General features: G+C 36.2%; 2 protein-coding genes across 2 annotated transcripts; both read left to right on the top strand.

Moving 5' to 3' along the window:
* The first annotated feature begins 1308 nt into the window (after positions 1-1308).
* On the top strand, positions 1309-9685 carry LOC118798017 (sodium/potassium-transporting ATPase subunit alpha-1-like). Its single transcript, XM_036557313.1, has 22 exons — positions 1309-1444; positions 1575-1670; positions 1817-1876; positions 1967-2170; positions 2309-2422; positions 2509-2643; positions 2860-2977; positions 3391-3659; positions 3778-4086; positions 4816-4950; positions 5044-5236; positions 5962-6137; positions 6298-6434; positions 6559-6709; positions 6816-6984; positions 7063-7217; positions 7297-7420; positions 8074-8219; positions 8303-8433; positions 8532-8636; positions 8997-9088; positions 9470-9685. Exons 1-22 carry the CDS (start codon positions 1433-1435, stop codon positions 9496-9498), a joined length of 3060 nt encoding a protein of 1019 aa, XP_036413206.1. The 5' UTR covers positions 1309-1432; the 3' UTR covers positions 9499-9685.
* Positions 9686-13429: 3744 nt separating this feature from the next.
* Positions 13430-22376, top strand: LOC118798016 (sodium/potassium-transporting ATPase subunit alpha-1-like). The gene is made up of 22 exons (XM_036557312.1): positions 13430-13540; positions 13756-13869; positions 13962-14021; positions 14260-14463; positions 14571-14684; positions 14773-14907; positions 14992-15109; positions 15828-16096; positions 17031-17339; positions 17475-17609; positions 17705-17897; positions 17994-18169; positions 18261-18397; positions 18475-18625; positions 18714-18882; positions 18963-19117; positions 19205-19328; positions 19642-19787; positions 19889-20019; positions 20112-20213; positions 21165-21256; positions 21466-22376. The coding sequence occupies exons 1-22, from the start codon at positions 13529-13531 to the stop codon at positions 21492-21494; spliced, it is 3075 nt and encodes a 1024-aa protein (XP_036413205.1). The 5' UTR covers positions 13430-13528; the 3' UTR covers positions 21495-22376.

Here is a 22376-nt window from a genome sequence, read left to right as displayed (position 1 = left end):
AACATTGTCCATTCCTCTCACATTATTCATAAACTCATTGTTCAGTCCATTACAAACCCAAACTGTGGAAACAAATATCCAATTTCAGCGTTTTGGCTCTAGACAACACTAGCTTATGTGCGCAGATTAATAGATAGTGACTAATATTTGAAGATAGAGAACTTACCATTGCTAGATAGGGGAGCAAATGACAACAGGTACAAAATAACAGTGCATGCATGATTGAATTTTGTCTTTAAGTACACCCTTAAATTATAGGTGACAAAAATTGTTCTTTGGAGCAATGTCATAGAATAGAGATATCACACTGGGTTCTTCCCTATAAAACACCTGATTCAACTAATTTGCTAATTAGCAAGGCCTTCATGAGTTGAACTCAGAGCACTGTGTAACTAAGGGGGACCAAACACACTGGGGCCCATGGCAAACTACTGGGCCCCTCGTATAGACGCTGACAAATTTATACACCCATGACTCACAGAAGTCCAATTTCTTAACAATGCACTTCACCAGTTAACGTCTATCTGATCCTTCACAACCTGCAACATGATATATTCATTCATTTATACTTTATATATATTTATATATATAGAATAATGTTAGACACTAGTGAACAAAGTGGCCTTTAGAGCATCAACTTGTATGAGACATAACAATATCAAATAAAGCAGCAAAATTACATTTTTATTTTTTTAATCATAATAAAATAATTCATTTGGGGGGCCTTTTTTCACACTGGGACCCATAGATTTTAGTTACACCACTGACCCGGAGGAACAATAATAATCTCTACACAGCTGTGCCCCAAAAAGAACCTAGTCTGACACCTCTTTCATCTAGAAGAGCCACTTTTGGCTCCATAAAGAACTGTTGAACAGATAATTGTCTAAAGATCAAATTTTGTAAATGAGGATTGATACCAATTTAAGATTTTTTTGCCCCCCAGACAGAGTTGTAGTGTGAGTGAGACCTACTACACTGTGAATTAACTGAGATAAATTTTGTTTGAAAAAAAGGGGGGTAATTCTTGTGTGCTAATTTTACTAAAGCCCTTTAGAAATGCAATAACAGGAAATATGTGATGCAATTCCTGCATCTTTCTTGGAATGCTGTCTTCCAAGTAGCAGCAGAGTTATGCCACACCTGTATAGGTTTATTGTGTACTCCAAAATAATTTGACAACTTTTCCACAAACATCTCAGATGTTTTGGGAAGGCCTGTTCTAGGTTGTCATTTAGAATCAATGACCTACCTGTATGTCCAGTTTTAGCCAAACCCCCTCCCTTTCAAACCAGTGAGCTGATGGGGTATAAAGATTTGTGACCATGCTTTGGAAAGTCTCTGATGTGTCTGTAGAGACACAAACAGGAGAGCTGAGAAGGAAGCACTGACATTGACCAAGAGCTAAAGAATTTTAAATAAAAGAGGAAAAATGGGACAGGGAGTAAGTTGATTCTCGCCATCATTAATTGTCTTTCTTGATTTTTATTCTTCCGTAATGTATAACTTTTATGTACATTTGTAATGTACATTTTTAAGGTTTTTATTCTTTTTTTTTCATTGTGTTTTCACAGAAAGGGAATGACAAGTACAAAGTTGCAGAAAAGGATGGAGACCAAAAACAGGCGAAAGAGAAGGACATGGATAATCTGAAGAAAGAACTGGATTTGGTGAGACTTAATATTTTAGCAAAATTTAAAGAAACAAATGATCATTTGTACAAATGCTACAATGAATTCATTTTTTATGTTTTTGTGTATCTGAAAAAAGCTTTACATTTAAGTTCTACATGTAAAGCACACTTCCTTCTTAACAGGATGATCACAAGTTGACTTTAGACGAACTCCAGCGAAAATATGGCACAGATCTTGTCAGAGTAAGTAGTACAAGAACGCATACTTTTACTGTATAATTGAAAGGTTTTACAAGGAAAAACTCTAATAGGATTTAAAATTATTTCTGAAAGGGCTTGTCCAGTTCCCGTGCAAAGGAGATCCTTGATCGTGACGGACCCAATGCTCTGACCCCACCTCCAACTACTCCAGAATGGGTCAAGTTCTGCAAACAGCTCTTTGGTGGATTCTGTACACTACTGTGGATTGGATCTTTGCTTTGTTTTATAGCATTCACAGTACAAGTTACTACAGAAAACGATCCAACAAATGATAACGTAAGAAAGTCTTTCATTTTTTAATTTCAAATCTTAACAGCATGAATTTGATACAACATGAGGGACACTAGTTTGTGTAGTTTATGTTTAGTGTAATCATTACATTTTTCTTATGTCTTGGGTCATTTTTTTCTTCAGTTGTACCTTGGTGTTGTTCTTGCATCTGTGGTGTTGATCACGGGTTGCTTCTCATACTATCAAGAAGCCAAAAGCTCAAAGATCATGGAATCTTTCAAGAACCTTGTTCCACAGGTATAAGAACGCAGAAACAAAAAATGGTATTGTACTAGGAATGTTACTCTCTCTGATATCATTCCATCTTGTTTTGGTTAATACAGCATGCACTGGTCATTCGTGATGGAGAAAAGAAGAGCATTAAAGCCGAGGAAGTGGTTGCTGGTGATCTTGTGGAGATCAAGGGTGGTGACCGCATCCCTGCTGATTTACGCATCATCTCTGCGCACGGATGCAAGGTTAGATCTTAAGAAAAAAGTAACATTCACTTCAGCAAGTAACTAATGATTTTTATTAATTAAATGTTCAGCAATAAGCACAATCCTATGAATATTAACTCATGTTAATGAAAGATAGATTAAAGATTAAACCATTTTGGAAAAAAAAATGAATTGATTTTGGCACAGCAAAAATAATCTACTAAACACTGAATTTGTTCCTTTAACTTTTCTTAGGTAGACAACTCTTCTCTTACTGGAGAATCAGAGCCCCAACCTCGTACTCCTGAGTTTTCCCATGACAATCCACTGGAGACAAGAAATATTGTGTTCTTTTCGACAAACTGTGTTGAAGGTACCATGTAAACAGATATGCAACATTTTTGACAGTTAATATTTTCAGTTGTTTTTTAGAGCCAGATGGTTTCATCTACACAAAGAGTATCAAACTGAGTTCCTTTTGGGCCACAACTCAACAGAAATTAGCTTTTTTCCTCCTCTGATGGTCCAAATTCAACTCATGAAGGCCTTGCTCATTAGCTGATGAGTGGAATCAGACTGCTAAACTCAGAGCTCAGAAGGAACCCATTTTGAAACCCTAATCTAGACCATACCCTCTGTCTGCATGTAGTTTGAAAATAGTTTAAAGCTATTTCTATATTTGTAGGGATGAATACTATTAAGAGAAGACCTTTGTGGGGAATGTTAGAAGAAAACCAGAGGTTAATTTCCAACTATTTTTGTACTCAAATGCACCTCCTGTTGTAGGTTCAGCCTCAGGTATTGTTATCAGCACTGGCGATCGCACTGTGATGGGTCGAATTGCAACGCTTGCATCAAGTCTTGAGGTTGGAAAGACTCCAATTGCCATAGAGATTGAGCACTTCATCCACATTATCACTACTGTAGCCGTTTTCCTCGGTGTCACATTCTGCACCCTGTCCCTCATCCTTGGATATGGCTGGCTGGAAGCTGTCATTTTCCTTATTGGTATCATTGTTGCCAATGTGCCAGAGGGTCTACTTGCTACCGTCACTGTAAGTCTTTCACTGCTATGTTGAAAAGTGAACAGAAGCTGAAATACAGATCAAAAAATGACTTCTATTTTTTTTTTTTTGTCAAAGTCATGATCAAAAATATGGCTGCTCATTGTAGGTGTGTCTGACTCTGACTGCCAAGCGTATGGCCAAGAAGAACTGCCTAGTGAAGAATCTTGAAGCTGTAGAGACACTTGGCTCCACCTCCACCATTTGCTCTGACAAGACTGGAACCCTGACCCAGAACCGTATGACTGTAGCTCACATGTGGTTTGACAACCAGATCCATGAAGCTGACACCACAGAGAACCAGAGTGGAACCTCATTTGACAGAAGCTCTCCTACATGGTCAGCACTTGCTCGTGTGGCTGGCCTGTGCAACCGTGCTGTCTTCCTTGCTGAACAGTCCAATGTTCCAATCCTCAAGGTGTGTCTTTATTATCGGATAAAATGTAATATTTATACTTGATCCACAATTAGAATTTCTTTTTATAATACAAATTGAAGGACCAAGTATGTAGTCTAAGTCTGTAGCCATATTATAAAAGTTATTTTTGTTGTATGTTGCAATCCTCTGTACTCACTCAGCGTACAGGTCAGCCTCTCATGCATCTACCACAAGGTTACTGCTACAACATGCATGCATGTGTGACTTTTCACAAGCAGAGACTTGGCTTTTGTTTATGTAAATGTGGGTGAAAACATGTGAATTATAAAGTAAAAGACTTTTCTGAACATTTGATGGAACATTACAGAGTGCAGTAACTTTTTGAGACCTTTTGAGAAATTATCTAAAAAAGTCAACTTTTAATTGACAAAAAATATAGCAGTACCAGATTCAGACATGTAATTTTTACCCATGTATCTTTGTGATTAGTCCTGTCAGGGTTAATGACGTATTCTGTCCCTCTGCATCTTTTCAACTAACAAAGTAATATCAGACAGCTCAACATGCTTGGAGAAGAACACTAAATGTTATAGCAGCCAAGGACACTGGGCCGAAATCATAAAGGCATCCAATAAAATCAAACAAATATAACACTGAAACATTGCTGCTTTTGCATGTACATTTCTGTAATTGTGAGATTAATTCGAGGATGAACAAGTTTGTTCATTAAGTTATTATATAATATAGATCTTTTTTCCCTTTTCACAGAGAAATACAGCTGGTGATGCCTCAGAGTCTGCTCTCCTGAAGTGTATTGAACTCTGCTGTGGTTCAGTGAAGGATCTGAGAGACAAACACCCGAAAGTGGCTGAGATCCCCTTCAACTCTACTAACAAATACCAGGTAATACCACCTGTTTTATTGATAAAATACATTTTCAATATGGTCCTAAGGCAATTATTAGTACTAATGCCCCCTGTCATGTTTTTTTGCTAGCTCTCAATCCACAAGAACCCAAATTCTTCTGAAACGAAACACCTACTATTAATGAAAGGAGCGCCTGAGAGGATTCTGGACAGATGTTCAACTATTTTGCTTCAAGGAAAAGAGGAGCCCCTGGATGATGAAATGAAGGATGCTTTCCAGAATGCTTATATGAAATTAGGAGGTCTTGGAGAAAGAGTTCTTGGTGAGATTTACTGTCAAATTAGTTAGATTTACTCCTGGTCCTGTGTGGTACACCCACCAAAAACAATGCAGGGGCAGTTGGGGTCCAAGATCCAGTTGAATGCTGGCTTTCATATTTCCAATAGAATATTAAAGAAAGTTTGATGTGCATCATCAGACTCCAATATTGGCTTGCCATGGCTGCTAGGCTGCTTATGGGCACCAAGAAAAGAGACCACATCACTCCAGCTTTAGTCTCCCTTTGTTGGCTTCCTGTCCATTTACCAATTTAGGGTCCTTTTAATATGTTTTTAAAGCTCTTAATGGGCTAGCCACGTCTTACGTTGCAGACTTGCTCCTCTCCAGGGTCTCTGAGGTCTTCAGATCAGCCACTTCTGGCTGTTCCACGGTCTCAGTTGAAACAATCTCAGTGATCACACTTTTGCAGTCGCTGCTCCAAAACTGTTTAGCATTTTCATATCAAGACTTAAAACTTGCTTTTTTACACTTGCATTTTGAAATGTTATTATGTTTTATTCAATTATTTATTTTATTTCATTATTACTTTTTATTGATATCATTTACTATTATTTATTAAACACTATTTAATATTATTCATTTTTATGTATGTCTCTTTATGTACAGTTGGTCAACTGTTGCTTTAAATGTGCTTTATAAATAAAAATGTACTTACTTACTATCATGGGCTCATGTAAATGTTTATGACGTTCATGTTCCATTTTACAGGTTTCTGCCATTGTAGTCTTCCTGATGATCAGTTCCCTGAGGGCTTTGCATTTGACACTGAGGAGGTTAACTTCCCTACTGAAAACTTGTGCTTTGTTGGCCTCATGTCCATGATTGATCCTCCTCGTGCTGCTGTACCAGATGCAGTAGCCAAGTGTAGAAGTGCTGGAATCAAGGTAAAGCACCAAGTACATATGTCATATATATATGTATATATATATATATATATATATATATATATATATATATATAGAGAGAGAGAGAGAGAGAGAGAGAGAGAGAGAGAGAGAGCTTGTAATAAGATGCTATGACCCTAATATCATCCTTTATTCTCAGGTTATAATGGTCACTGGTGATCATCCAATCACAGCCAAAGCCATTGCTAAGGGAGTGGGTATCATCTCTGAGGGCAACGAGACTGTAGAAGACATTGCTGCTCGTCTAAATATTCCTGTTGGAGATGTCGATCCTAGGTAATAACCTACATATCATATTTCACCATTTTTTATGAAACAGAAGTGCACAGATTTAAACGTATTCATACTTTTTAGTAGTTAAGACAACCAAAGTCATTGCAGACAACCATTTCTTTTCCAGAGAAGCAAAGGCCTGCGTTGTTCATGGTGGAGAGTTGAAGGACATGACATCAGAACAACTTGATGACATCCTCAAACACCACACTGAAATTGTGTTTGCAAGAACCTCTCCACAGCAAAAACTCATCATTGTGGAAGGCTGCCAGCGACAGGTATCATGCATGATTATTACTTAGTAAATGTACCCTTTCAAAGGTTCAGATGCTTGCAGTAAAGTGCAGTATGAATATTTGAACATCTATATGTTTGGACCAACAGGGTGCCATTGTGGCTGTGACTGGTGATGGTGTCAATGATTCTCCTGCTCTGAAGAAGGCTGACATTGGTGTAGCTATGGGTATTGCTGGATCTGATGTCTCCAAACAGGCTGCTGACATGATTCTCTTGGATGATAACTTTGCCTCCATTGTGACTGGAGTGGAGGAAGGTAGAAAATGCAACTTTTAAATTGTACAATCCAATAAGTATTTTAGCTCTTTGGCTGAAAATATAATTCTGTTTTCAGGCCGTCTAATATTTGACAACTTGAAGAAATCCATCGCATACACCCTGACCAGTAAAATCCCTGAGATGTCGCCCTTCCTCTTCTTCGTCATTGCTGGCATTCCTCTTGCTCTGGGCACTGTTACAATTCTATGTATTGACCTAGGAACAGACATGGTGAGAAACTACAACTAAACATCATCATGAGGGAGTTTTAGTAAAATTGATGAAACTCATTGTGCTTTGGCTTCTGCAGGTACCTGCTATTTCTTTTGCATATGAACCTGCTGAGAGTGATATCATGAAGAGGCAACCCAGAAATGCCCAAACAGACAAACTTGTGAACCAAAGGCTCATCAGCATGGCTTATGGGCAGATTGGTATGAGTAAATGATTACATACACATAATATGCTCTTTAGATACTACACAAAATATGAATAGGCAAAATCCTTTCACTATTAACCAACTGTTATTAGCTGGCAATGGATGCAAGACATCAAACTTTCATTCAAAGTAATTGTAAAATACTTGATATATGCACACTTGAGTGCATACATCAACTGAATTCTGTATTAATGCACCAAGATAACAAAGAGTTTTCCTTGTATGGACCATGGAACATAGTACAGATAGGTAGGGCCAGGCAGGAGCATGTCTATGAAGCAAACAGCCAGAGCTGCATTAAACAAACATATTAAAAGAACTCCATTATTTATTTATTTTTTACCGATAACATTTGACAAACAATTGCTCCTTGGTCGGTTAATGATTAATCAGTTTATCTTTTACATCCATAAAACACAATAATTTTGTCAGATTCATGTATTTCATGTGTCTTTAAAAATGTAAAACATTTTTAAAAAACTGAAACCTCCTAAAAGATGGATGTGATGCATCTTCAGTTAGCATTTTTAAAAGCAGCTTAGAGCATATCTTTTTACTTTCGTAGATTTTGTATTTGATCATTTTAAAGTTATGAACAATTTTGTATTTAATTTTCCATTGATTTTTCAAATGATTATTCCTTTCTAGGAATGATGCAAGCAGCAGCAGGGTTCTTCACCTACTTTGTGGTCCTTGCTGAGAATGGATTCATGCCATTTTTTCTGATAGGACTACGCATTAGCTGGGATGATAAGAATTGCAATGACCTGGAGGACAGCTACGGGCAGCAATGGGTACATATCACAAAGCTGAGTGGATCAAGATGAATTAAAGAAACAATGTTCACACCTAAATGAATTCTGCACCTCTGTTACAGACGTATGAGAGTAGAAAAGTACTGGAGCACACATGCCACACTGCGTACTTCGTCAGCATTGTGATAGTGCAGGTGGCCGACACTATCATCTGCAAGACCAGGGTCAATTCCATTGTACAACAGGGAATGAGGTATGTAAACAAACACCTCACTTTACAAAAACAAAGCAGTAACACTTTACAGTTGGAAAAAAAGACGAGTGAAATGTCACCACTTATGCCCTCTGCAGCAGGAACAAAGTCCTCATCTTTGGCCTTTTTGAAGAGGCAGGACTTGCACTCTTCCTGTCCTATTGTCCAGGCATGGATGTTGCACTTAGAATGTATCCACTCAAGTAAGTTTGCTTTGTTGATGATGAAATGTATCTGATGTTGATGATAAAAAAAAATCTTTTTGTCTGTTCCTGCTGTACACAGTTAATGTTTGATAATAAAAGTATTTTTTTTTAGCTCTGTGTGGAGTTTTGTGGAATCATAGCTGTACTTTATATTAAAAACACATTTAATCACATTGTATCTACAAAAAAAAATATTTTAGATATTTTAAAAAAATTCATTATTGCCAGCTAAAACTACATGTTCTTTGTATAATGGATCACATCATTATCATAATTAAATCTGCCCAAGACTTAGTGTTACAGCATTTAGTGTTACAGCAGCAGGGAAATCATAAAACTATTGTTTCTACATTGCAGAGCTTGGTGGTTAATGTGTGCTGTACCATATGCACTCCTCATCTTTTTCTATGATGAGGCAAGAAGATACCTTCTAAGGCGAAACCCAGGAGGTAAGGAGTCATATGTCATATGTCTGATTATTTATTCATTTATTGCTTTAGCAAAATTGGACCTAGCTTACGATATTGGTGGTACCTCCATGAAAGTACAATTTGACTAAACATTGTCTAAGTGTACTTTGGCTAATTGTACAGCTTAATGATTTCAATGGTTCAACAATGCCTCTAAGAATGCAGGTAACACATATCTGTCCTACAGAGTCCAAATACCTAAAATGTTTAAAATATTTGCCTCCGCTTCCATTTTCTCCCAAGTTTGCCCCCTGATTCTCCACTTAGAACTGTAGCCAAAAATAGTGTGCATTGTGCAAATATTGTGTGTGATGTGCTTCTCTTGTTAATGAAATTGTTTCCCTATTTTTCTCTACTTAGGCTGGGTGGAGAAAGAAACATATTATTGAAAAAAGGAAATCCCCCCACAAGCAATTTGCCACCTGCTCCTGCCAGATATTATTCTCCATATAAATCTATGGACATCTTTCTTGTGATATTCTCAAAAAGATACACGACTGCATCGTATACATGGCATAAATATATTCTTATTTGTATTTATTTATTATTACTAAATAAATACAAGATGTCAACCAAGCTAGGAAATGTGTCTTGTATATTTTTGTGAAATAAAAAAAATCCTGAGTTGCTTATGTACAATACTGAGTAAAAGACTTTTTACTGTTGAAATACAGGTATTTCTCTAATAGTCTAAATAATACTATTCAAAATTATCATCTGCCACATTACAGTGAAGACTGAAACTTTCAGTTAAAAACTTGACTTGATCAATCCTCAAATCCTCAGACAGTCCTTAAAGAAATGGTGTGTCTCACTTTAACGCGCTATTCTTTTTTTTGTCAACCACTGAATTCCCAATGAAAATTTTGTGGTATCTAAAAATAATAAGCCAAAACAAGAACACATCAGGTATTGTCAGATCGAAAAGCAATAAGAACACTTTCCAAAATGTAGTATAAAATTATAGTAAGATGAAAGATTTCATTGCCAGGATCAAGTGTCATAGATTAGACTTAAAGCTAAACCCTGCAGGCTGTTGGATCTGATTGGCTCGGATCGGGCACCACTGTTTACACCACAAGTTTATGGAAAGATCAAATCATGCCTTTGAATTGCAGGCAATGCAGTATCACCTTGATACATATATACATCACTTTGTCATTTTGGAATATATTTCATCATATCAGAACTTCATAACTAATTTTTCCCCCCATTTTTATTATCATATTTTTTTAACAGAATGTAAAAACATCAGCTGTCCTGTACATTTGGTGAGCACCAGCACGAGACCAGTAGATTTTTAAAGTTACCCCTTTGGAATTAGGATTTTTTACTGAAAGTAGCAATGTAAATAAATGGCTTTCTCAGAACACAGTGAATTTACTGCACAATCATGGGCCATTTTCTTATAGAACAACCCCTTACCAAAATGTTTGGAAGCAACATTAAACAAAGGTGCTCTTAAATAGATGAAATTAATGTGACAGTTTTCATTCTTTAATATCTCTTGTTGTTAAGAAATGCATTAGTAGACAACTTGATTTTGTTGTCATGACTAAGAGCTCAGTTAGCTAGCTAATGCCTTTTGTTAGAGAGATTATGTTAGAGGGTGAAGGACTACCCAGGCAGCTACAAAAGGTTAGATCGGACATTTTGCTGACTGAAGCCATCACAACCAACCAGATGCAAATATGTTCACTTTCAAAGAAACAATTTCTAATGCGCATGTGCCCTTGTTGAACTCAAGGTGTGCACTCAGACTACTAATGATGTCAATCTGTTTCAAATATAGAAGGAAGAACCATGTGTTAGTCTTTATCCTGGAAATTACTGAATTATGGAGTGACAAGTGGAATCTTTTTATCTATTTATTTATTTATTTATAGTGCTATAATGTCCTTGGTCTAAAAAATAATTTATTAAACACACCATTGATGACATACAATACTGTGCAAAAGTCAGAGACCACCCGTCATTTAGTTAATTTCCAGTTAAATTGGCCACTTAGTAATTATTCATTTGTCAAGAGATATTTCTGAGGAGATTAGATATAAGATAATCTACTTGAGAAGGGAACGGGAAAGTCAAAGGAAAAAATCAGGAGTTTCAAAAAATGAAAAGATGAAAATGGGACCTCTAACAAACATGCAAGATATGGCAGACCACCAAAACTGTCACCATCAGATAAACGGTACTTAAATCTGTAAAAGGAGAACATTAAACTCCACTCCTGTTTCCGTGTGAGAAGACAACTCAACACTATGGATATAAAAACATGTGTAGCTGTCAGGAAGCCATTACTGAGAAAAGGAAACAGCCAAGAAAAAAAAATAAAAATAAAAATTGCAATTCAAACAAAGAAGCTGCTAGTGTTCTCAGAATGATGGCCTGACCACTCCAGAGCCCAGACCCCAATGTCATTGAATGTGTTTGGTGTTACTTGGACTGTGCAACCAAATTTAAAGACTGAACTTTAGAAGTGTGAAAAATATCCCTCAAGATTTCCTTGAAATACTGAAAGATATATATATATATATATATATATATATATATATATATATGTATATATATATATATATATATATATATATATATATATATATATATTTAGTTGTTGAGGCTTCTGTGCAATTTTCTTTTAAGTATTTAGTTTCTGCTTTTTTCTTGGTGCTGATAAAACAAAAAAAAACAAACAAAAAAAAAAACTTAAGGGCTGTTTTGACTGGAAATGAAATAAATGAATAATGGTCTAATGATGCAAAATACTGTAATTTTGCTTGAAATTATGCTAGTGTGAGTAAAAATAAACACGAATTTAAAACATTTAATTACGTAAACACTCTCTTTTTCATTTCATACTTGTGCCATTTATTAATGTACTTTAACTATAATTCAAAACATACATTATGTGATCTATATGCTCTAAACGTATATATACCTAAAGCTATTTGTCTAGACAGTAAGTGTTTCTTTGTTCGAAAAACACTAACATTGGAATAAACACAAATAAACTTTGTATTGCCACATATCTCTTTGTATTTACAGTTACAGTTAGTATCTAAGGTAATATAATGTTTTTACATAACTATAACTATAATTACAGCAACATATATATACACCAATTTGTACAAATTATATTTTGCTACTTCGTGAGACATAACAGGTACTCACCACGTTACATGCCATCTTTCTTGTGAAAGTCCAACAATAGATTGCTATCCTCTTGTGAGCTAATTTAGAGACATACCACCCAAACTCCTGAAGGGGAGGAGTTTGAAATAAAATCTGGCAGAAATTGGTAGTGTGATTTACTCAACCTTCATCTATACAGGTAGGTCATTTGAGCTTCTCAATGACAAGAACAGGAGTACATATAAATTTGTCCTCAAACAGCTTGTTCACATCCTAGACGTTTATGGTATAAACACTTCATTGTTCTCTGCACTCTGCATCATCCATATGAAGATGACACCTTTCTGTATGTGGTTGCACCTACACTAAAGCAAAGAACAGTTTATAGTAAACTTTCTACAATACTGAATGAATACTTTTAGGCTTATGTATGATTTACTACAAGGTTGCCAGCAAGTTTACTTCTTTTAGAACAAAGTGATATTTTACTCAAAGATTTGAAGTTTTCAAAAGAGAAATGGATAGACAGAACTAGAAATGACAAGTATATAAGTATTATAGTAAGTATGTATGTATTTATTAATTAATTTGTTTATTTAGCAACTTCCCAGGCCAGAGTCACAAAGTCCTTCACAACACAATAAAATATATAGTAAAATTAAATTAAAAACATAATAATAATAATGATAATAATAATAATAATAATAATAATAATAATAATAAGCCACAAAACATCCACATAAGACAATGAAATTAAAAATGACATGATCTAAGATTTTTAAAAATACCAAAATACAGATTTTTGTTTTTACCCCCTTTAGAATTATGTATTACAAATAACATTGTATGTATAACAACAGTTAACAAATCAAACAAACAAGAGTTTCCTCTATATCACTGATCTTGTCACTTTTTTAAGATAATTCATATTCTCTCTTTTTTTATCATCCTTTTTATCACTATTAGCAATTCAGTTGATTGTCACTGAATACGTCAATTGACCTACCTGTATGGACACACTGTGTATCTAAAATATTTCTAAAAGTGTGTCCACAAACTTACCCCCTTCCTAGATGTTTAGGGAAGGTTTTTGATTGGATGACATTGAGAAGTTCAGATGACCTACCTGTATGTCCCAATCGTATCCGAATCTCCTCCTCTTCATGCAGGTGAGCTGGTGGAGTATAAAGGCTGGTGGACCTGATTCTGAGATGCAGAGACTGTAATGTGTCTCTGGAGACAATAACAGCAGGACGGAGGGGGGATTCCACCAGATTTTGGAGAAGAATGGGGTTAGGAGTGAGTGGACTACATCTTAATTGTGTATCTCTTGTAATCACTTTATGACTTTCTTTTCTTTTGCCTTGGTAGTTTTTTCCTTATGGTATATCATTCTTCTTACATAGTGTAATCAAAGTATTTCATTCTATTATTTTAGAATGAATTACTTTATACTAATTTCTACTAATTTTACTGTATTTCACTAATGAATTCATTTAAAATCATTTACATAGACAGGGAATGAAAGATACACGTTGGCTTCAACCTCTGAGAATGAGAATAAAAAGAAGAAAAAAGGAAAGAGAGATCAAAAAGACCTAGAAGAACTGAAGAAAGAAGTGGACCTGGTAAGGAAGTTTCATTTATATTTATTAATTATTTATATAATTTATTTTAATTTTATTTTAATTATTGCTTACATAATCTTTCTCCTGTGCAGGATGATCATAAGCTGACGCCAGAAGAGCTTCAGCGTAAATATGGCACTGATCTTATTAGGGTGAGAAAATTTTTAAGACAAAACAAAATTTCAAGCAATGTGTACCAAGATTTTTTCCTGTTTATGTACTTTCATTCTTGCACTGCCATAAAACTAGACCTTTAATGCAGAAGGATTGTAAACTTAAAGACTGCTAAAAGTGAAGAGAACTTTATTGATATGAATTATAACAAAGCGGAGAATTTGCTTCAGCTTGCATTAACAAATACCTAATACCTCTGTTGATCTTTCATTTCAGGGTTTGTCCTATTACCGTGCCAAGGAGATTCTTGAACGTGATGGGCCCAACGCTCTGACCCCCCCTCCAACAACCCCAGAATGGGTTAAGTTCTGCAAACAGCTCTTTGGGGGATTCTGCACTCTACTGTGGATTGGCGCTTTCCTTTGTTTTCTGGCTTACACAATACAGGTTACTACAGAGAGTGAGCCTGTAAATGACAATGTAAGAAGAATGTAAAGTCAAAGATTAGTGAAATTTTAACAATGTACAATTTTACTCTTAATCATAAAGCACTACTACATTACATGTATATGTTTATTTCCCTTCAGCTGTACCTAGGTATTGTACTTGCGGCTGTAGTGATGATCACAGGATGTTTCTCATACTATCAAGAAGCTAAGAGTTCAAAGATCATGGAATCCTTCAAGAAACTTGTTCCACAGGTAAAGACAATCTAAGTATATTGCAAATATAACTTTCTTTCACTGCATGTATACCGTAATTCACCTGATTGTGCTTTGGTTTACTTAGCAAGCCCTGGTTATTCGAGATGGTGAGAAGAAGAGCATTAATGCTGAAGATGTGGTGGTTGGTGACCTTGTGGAAGTTAAGGGTGGTGACCGAATCCCTGCTGATCTGCGGATTATTGCCGCACAGGGATGCAAGGTCAGTTAATCAGCACTTCTACAAATAGCTAACAACAATTTTGTCATAAAACATGATAACGTATATGATAATTTTCATACTCAGGTGGACAACTCTTCTCTTACTGGCGAATCTGAGCCCCAAACTCGCACCCCTCAGTTTTCCCATGAAAATCCTCTAGAGACAAAGAATATTGCTTTCCTATCCACAAACTGCGTTGAAGGTACACAAATGAACTAAAACTGTGACCATTTTAAAGAGTTTCCATTGATTTTTCAAAATGTCACTATAATTAAAAATATTGATTCATTTAGAGTGTTTTGAAGTGTGTTTTGAAGAGAAAAGTACTAACTCAGATTTCTTTATAATTTTGTTGATAGGAACCAGGGGTGGCAAAGCCTATAAGAGAAATAAACACATTTTATTTAGTATCCAAAACGACCAATCTACCTGCAGTTCAGATTTTTTATATGCAATACTGATAATGGTAAAGTAGTGGTGAATCTGGGAAAATAGGGTAATAGTTTGTCTTATAACGCCCTGCATGTACCTCTCCACCATGAATAGCTTTTAAAAATTAGATTTTAGGCCAAAACCTTATCTCAACGTTATCATAAATCAATGTTTCAGGCATTAGCTGAGGTATTATTTAAATTGGTGACATTTAACCATCATATGTAATAGTTTTCTGTAAGGGAACTTTCAGTGGCATTTAAAACTTTAGACATCTGGTTCCTCTCACCACTACTGTGAGTAATTCTAAGACTTGTAAGTTTCTCTAAAATGGCACATTTCACATCAAGCCACTCCAAATGAGCTTATTTTGTCTTAATATTTCATCATACAGAAATTTTGTAAAATTGGTGGAATTCTCCTTTGAGAATACAATTATATAAATAATAAACCATCAAAGTTTAATAAGTTATACAATTCTTCTACAGGTTCTGCCACAGGTATTGTCATTAACACTGGTGATCGCACTGTAATGGGCCGCATTGCTACCCTTGCCTCCAGCCTTGAAGTTGGACAGACCCCAATTAACATAGAGATTGAGCACTTCATCCACATTATCACTGGTGTGGCATTTTTCCTGGGTGGAACCTTTTGCATTCTTTCGCTCATCCTTGGATATGGCTGGCTGGAAGCCGTAATTTTCCTTATTGGACTCATTGTTGCCAATGTGCCCGAAGGTTTACTTGCCACAGTCACTGTAAGTATTGTACTGAGTGATACAAACTCCATATGACTCTACAGATAGCAAAAAATCCTTAATGATGTCATTGTTGTTAATGTAATTGCAAAGTTACTGTAAGTAATATTATTTAAAATCTATGAACTCTTTTAAATTGTATTTATGTAGTAATTGTTTCACAGATTGGCTAATTTGCTAAAGTCTAATCTAATCTGTTAGAGTTCAAAATTTGTTAGCAGAGCTAAAAAAAGTTTCTTCCTTTCAACTTCTTAGGCCCCACATGGGTCCACAATTTAGTTTCTCAATCTCATAACTATATAATTTATATAATAGTTTCATAAAATGATCTGATCATATTTTGATTTTAAAAATTATTAAAAATAGTAAGTCCAGGGTTTAAAGGCATAAAGGTGCTTAAAGCTTCATTTATTTTAGGTAGCTGTATTTCAATAATGTGATTTCTAAAAGCTATTGCCTCACTGCTTAATATGAGAACAAAAAGCTACTTAAAATATTCTTTGATTATTCATATAAATTTCTATTGTGAGAAAGCAAATACATAAGTGAATATGTGTGTTTGTACATATTTAATATCCAAATATAATTCTGAATATCCAAATTAGCAGTATTATGCATTGTTTGAATAGACTGCAGCTGCTTGTTCATTTTTGGTTAATTATACACTCTTAAGGTTCTAGTGGGTTTAGGAAAGAACTTGGTATATTGGTATAGAACCTTTACAATATGTGGAAATTGTTCAAAGTTAAAAAAAACACATCTTCACACATCTCATTACAAAAATTATCCTTTAATATCCATTCACTGAAGGGTTCTTTAGGGAACCAAAAGTGATTTTCATCAGCATTGATCCATAGAACCCTTTTAGCACCTTTTTAAAGAGTTTATTTACACAACACTAGATTAATATTTGGCTTGAAACTATCACTTTTAGGTGTGTCTGACTCTGACTGCCAAGCGTATGGCCAAGAAGAACTGCCTGGTGAAGAATCTTGAAGCTGTAGAGACACTTGGTTCTACCACTACTATTTGCTCTGACAAGACTGGAACCCTGACCCAGAACCGTATGACTGTAGCTCACATGTGGTTTGACAATGAGATCCATGAAGCTGACACCACAGAGAACCAGAGTGGAACCTCTTTTGATAGAAGCTCTCCTACATGGTCAGCACTTGCTCGTGTGGCTGGCCTGTGCAACCGTGCTGTCTTCCTTGCTGACCAGGCCAATGTTCCAGTTCTTAAGGTGTGTCTGTGTATCAAAATATTCTATAAAGGTTCATCTCAGACAACAGTGTCAAAATCTGATTGTTCTTTATGAGTAAACAGTCTTTACAAGAAAATATTGCTAAGTAATGCAGAATGTTTTCATCTTTTGCAGAGGGACACCACTGGTGATGCCTCAGAATCTGCACTACTGAAGTGTATTGAGCTCTGCTGTGGTTCAGTGAAGGACATGAGAGACAAACACACAAAGATTGCTGAGATCCCCTTCAACTCCACCAACAAATACCAGGTACTTTGTTTTCACTCGTGTAAATAACCTTTCACATAAGATGACAAGATCAAAGATACTGTTAGTCTAACATCAACTGATCTGTCATGCACTAGCTTTCAATCCACAAGAACCCCAACTCCTCAGAGACTAAGCACCTGCTGGTAATGAAAGGAGCCCCTGAAAGAATCCTGGACAGATGCTCAACCATTTTGATTCAGGGAAAAGAGCAACCCCTGGATGACGAAATGAAGGATGCTTTCCAGAACGTATATGTGAAACTGGGTGGCCTTGGAGAAAGAGTGCTAGGCAAGCAACTCATGTCAAGTGGAAACGTCAAGTATTTGAGTTCTGTAAATATAATACACAAGTAGGCAAATGTAAAAGTGACATTTTTTCTTGCAGGCTTCTGCCATTTTAATCTCCCTGATGATCAGTTTCCTGAGGGATTTGGATTTGACAGTGAAGATGTAAACTTCCCCACTGAAAACCTGTGCTTTGTTGGCCTCATGTCCATGATTGACCCTCCTCGTGCTGCAGTACCAGATGCTGTCGCTAAATGCAGGAGTGCTGGAATCAAGGTAAACCCCTTTAGCTCTCACTTGTGTGTGTCATATGTTCAGACAGCAGAATATTATTTCATCATTATATTATTTTTTCAAATTTGCTTAGGTTATCATGGTCACAGGTGACCACCCAATCACAGCTAAAGCCATTGCTAAGGGTGTGGGTATCATCTCTGAGGGCAGTGAGACTGTAGAAGATATTGCTGCTCGTCTGCACATTCCTGTTGAGGAGGTTAACCCAAGGTAGACAGAATTAAGAATTTTTTTCACTTTTCTGAAATACATCAGGTCAGTCAAAGTAACAATAAATGTCTTTTCAGGGATGCAAAGGCCTGTGTGGTCCATGGAGGAGAGCTTAAAAATATGACCCCACAGCAGCTGGATGACATTCTGAAGCACCACACTGAGATAGTGTTTGCTAGAACGTCTCCTCAGCAAAAACTGATCATTGTGGAAGGCTGCCAGCGACTGGTACTTCATTAGGACACCAACACATTCATTGTTCCGTAGCTTAGGATATTTTGTTTATTCATTTTTACAATGAAACTTCTGCCAACAGGGTGCCATTGTTGCTGTGACTGGTGATGGTGTCAATGATTCTCCTGCTCTGAAGAAGGCTGACATTGGTGTAGCTATGGGTATTGCTGGATCTGATGTCTCCAAACAGGCTGCTGACATGATTCTTCTGGATGACAACTTTGCCTCCATTGTGACTGGAGTAGAAGAAGGTAGATAGTACTGAACAGTGAAATGTCTTTTGCATTTTGCAGGTGATCATATTTGTCTAAAAATTTAATTCTCTTACCAGGTCGTCTTATATTTGACAACTTGAAGAAATCCATCGCGTACACCCTGACCAGTAAAATCCCTGAGATGTCGCCCTTCCTCTTTTTCGTCATTGCTGGCATTCCTCTTGCTCTGGGAACTGTCACTATTTTATGCATTGATCTAGGAACTGACATGGTATGGATGAAAATATTTCATATGTACATATACATATAACTGTGTATAGGTGATTATACTAACTGTGGCTTTTTATTCACCTTACAGGTGCCTGCTATTTCTTTGGCCTATGAAGGTCCTGAGAGTGATATCATGAAGAGGCAGCCCAGAAATGCGAAAACAGACAAATTAGTGAATGAAAGGCTCATCAGTATGGCTTATGGTCAAATTGGTACGCAAACACAAGATTCTTAAGAATTTTGCATAAGAAAATGAACGTGTTAGTACTTTCCTCCAAGGGTGCTGAGATCTACACTGAGTTGGTAATCCTTGACCCCCACTGGTCCGATCATCTACGGTGCAATAGCAGAGATATGCATCTAAAACAGACATGAGAGAACAATTACCTTATGGCATTTGGCGGATGCTCTTATACAGAGCAACTTACAATTTAATCACTTTTACAGAGGAAGGCAAATGTAGCATTAGGAGTCCTGCAAAATGACTTGAATATGTTAATGGCTTGATTTGCTGTTGCTTCATAGGGATGATGCAGGCAGTAGGAGGATTCTTCACCTACTTTGTGATCCTTGCTGAGAATGGATTCCTGCCCTTGTTTTTGATTGGACTGCGCGTAAATTGGGATGATCAGTATTGTAATGATTTGGAGGACAGCTATGGCCAGCAGTGGGTATGTAACACAAATCAGGTGCAATCAAGATGTGACTGATATAAATACACATTTCAATGGCCAAAATGCTTTATTCAACATGCTTCTGTATATTTTTTCAGACTTATGAACGCAGAAAAATTGTGGAGTACACATGCCACACTGCATTCTTTGTCAGTATTGTGATTGTGCAGTGGACTGACTTGATCATCTGTAAGACCAGGACGAACTCTCTCATTCACCAGGGAATGAAGTACGTAAACAAAAAGAAAATAATAACAATATAAAGCATTCAGTGACATTAGAGTTTAACTGCATTTAATAATTCTTTTTTTTTTTTTTTAGAAACAAAGTCCTCAACTTTGGCCTGCTGGAGGAGACAGCTCTGGCAGCCTTCCTGTCCTACTGCCCAGGCATGGACGTTGCTGTTAGAATGTACCCACTCAAGTAAGTTACACTGTCAAAAAAAGTGTTTGTGAAATATGTTGAAGACCAGTATTAAAATGGTTTTGTACAAGCACAGCATAAGAGTAGTTCATGTCCTCTGAATACTGAATACTATGAAAGAGTTAGCATTAATTAGTACCTGTTAGTATCTGTCTCAGGGGCATAGACAGATAGGCTCATAAACAAACAAAAAAACAATTATTTGCAGTAGAAAAACAAAAAAAATGCAGACAGACATGCATTTTTTTATGACATTAATACTTCTTGGTCAGCATTTTCACTTCATCTGTGTTCTGGTGTCTGAGGTTCTCAATTCTGATCACTAAAGCCAGTGCAGGAGCATTAAATTTCCTACTTAAAAGTTGCTTTCTGCAAGAAAATCAGAAAGTATAACAGAGACTATAACTCAGCAGGATATGGGATGGGGTGGAAGTGTTGGTGGGTTACTGTGTTATGTTTGGTCCAAAAAGTACATACCTTTTTAAGATTTTTGTTTAGTAGCTGCAAATTGTCCTAGCCCATCACCTCCACACCACTCTTTGACTCAAAAGTTTTTTGGAAAAACATACTCATTGTAACACCTCCTCAGACTGAATTGAGCTTGAATGATCACAATAAGCCATTTTAAACACATAGCCTAAAAATAACTACAATAACATGGAGAAAAGAAATGTAGCCAGATTAATTGTAGTGTGTTTACAGTGTAGATAGTCTGTATTTTACTGCACCACCAGACTATTTGTAAGGGTGGAACCATTTGCTTACTGTAATACACAAATGATGGTACCTTCGTATCATGTAATGTTCATTCATGTCATGTGTTACTTATGTTTCCATGTATGTTAATACCACAAGACGCTTCAGTCAGCTTAACCACTGTTGTTTCTACTTCCTCACTTCCACCTTGCAATAACAGAGCATTAAAACTTAACTGTTATTCCTCCCTTTCAGACCCTGGTGGTGGTTATGTCCTGTACCCTATTCACTCCTCATCTTCATCTATGATGAGGTCAGAAAATACATCCTTCGGCGGAACCCAGGAGGTAAGAGCTTTGAGCTTTTTATTTGCTTTATCAATAGGTGAAAAATTATATTTCTCAGTCCCAACAATAAAAATTGCAATGAAACAATTACCCAATGAGAAAGAGCATGAGATAAGTCCAGTGTTAGTAAAACTGATTATATACATATTTGTGATCTTACAGAAGTATTATAAAGAAGCATTTTCTAATTTCTGTTTCCCCTTTTTTAGGTTGGATAGAAAAAGAGACATACTATTAAACCACCCCTCTGTGATCCCTCTGCTCCCCATAAATCCATGGTCACATCACAATTTGTTCAGTGCTGAAGATTATACCATAATACAAATGCTCAACCCAGAAAAAATGTGTCTGATGCATTTATTATACTATGTTCTTACACTGAAAAAAAAGCATTTTTGTCATAAGAGGCACAGTCAGGATTTTAGGATGAATCTAAACATCTAAACAAAATTAGGCCACTAACCAGACGGGTAGCCTGACTGACTGTCTGTCATGGGAAAGATAACTTTTCCACATAGAGTAATGCAAAACATCAACAGTGCCTGCATTCATGAAGCTTCTTAGAGTAGGAGTGCTGATCTATGATCAGATTCCTCTCTGATTTACTATGACTTTACTAAGGGGAACAGATCCTAGATCAGCGCTCCTATTCTGAGAAGTTTTATGAATAAGGCCCAGACCTACAGCATTGTGCAAAAGTTAAAGACCACCTTTTATTTATTATTAGTTTTTTAATTTCCAGTCAAAATTGTTTTAAGTACAAGCTTGCACTAGAACAGCAAAACTGAATATCTGAGATTTGGGGCTTTTATGGACTGATGAGTCAGAATTTTGGATTGTGAATCTTGGATTATGAGAAACAGAAAAAGCAACCAACTTTTATGACTGAACTTTGGAGGTGTGGAAAAAAATCCTTTCTGATATCTTTGAAAAACTAAAAGCAATTCTCCCAAAAAGAATGAAAGCTGTATTAAAGTCGAACCCACTAAATGCTGGAAAATGTGATACTTTATTTAGTTGTCGTGACTTCTGTGTAATTGTCTGTTAAATATATGTTTCCTGCTTTTTTTTCCTGATGCTGAAAAGGTATAACTTGTACTTAATGGAAGTTCTGAGTGGA

The sequence above is a fragment of the Colossoma macropomum genome, unplaced genomic scaffold (assembly GCF_904425465.1).
Source record: "Colossoma macropomum unplaced genomic scaffold, Colossoma_macropomum, whole genome shotgun sequence".
Taxonomy (NCBI): Eukaryota; Metazoa; Chordata; class Actinopteri; order Characiformes; family Serrasalmidae; genus Colossoma; species Colossoma macropomum.
This window is presented reverse-complemented; position numbering and strand designations above follow the sequence as displayed.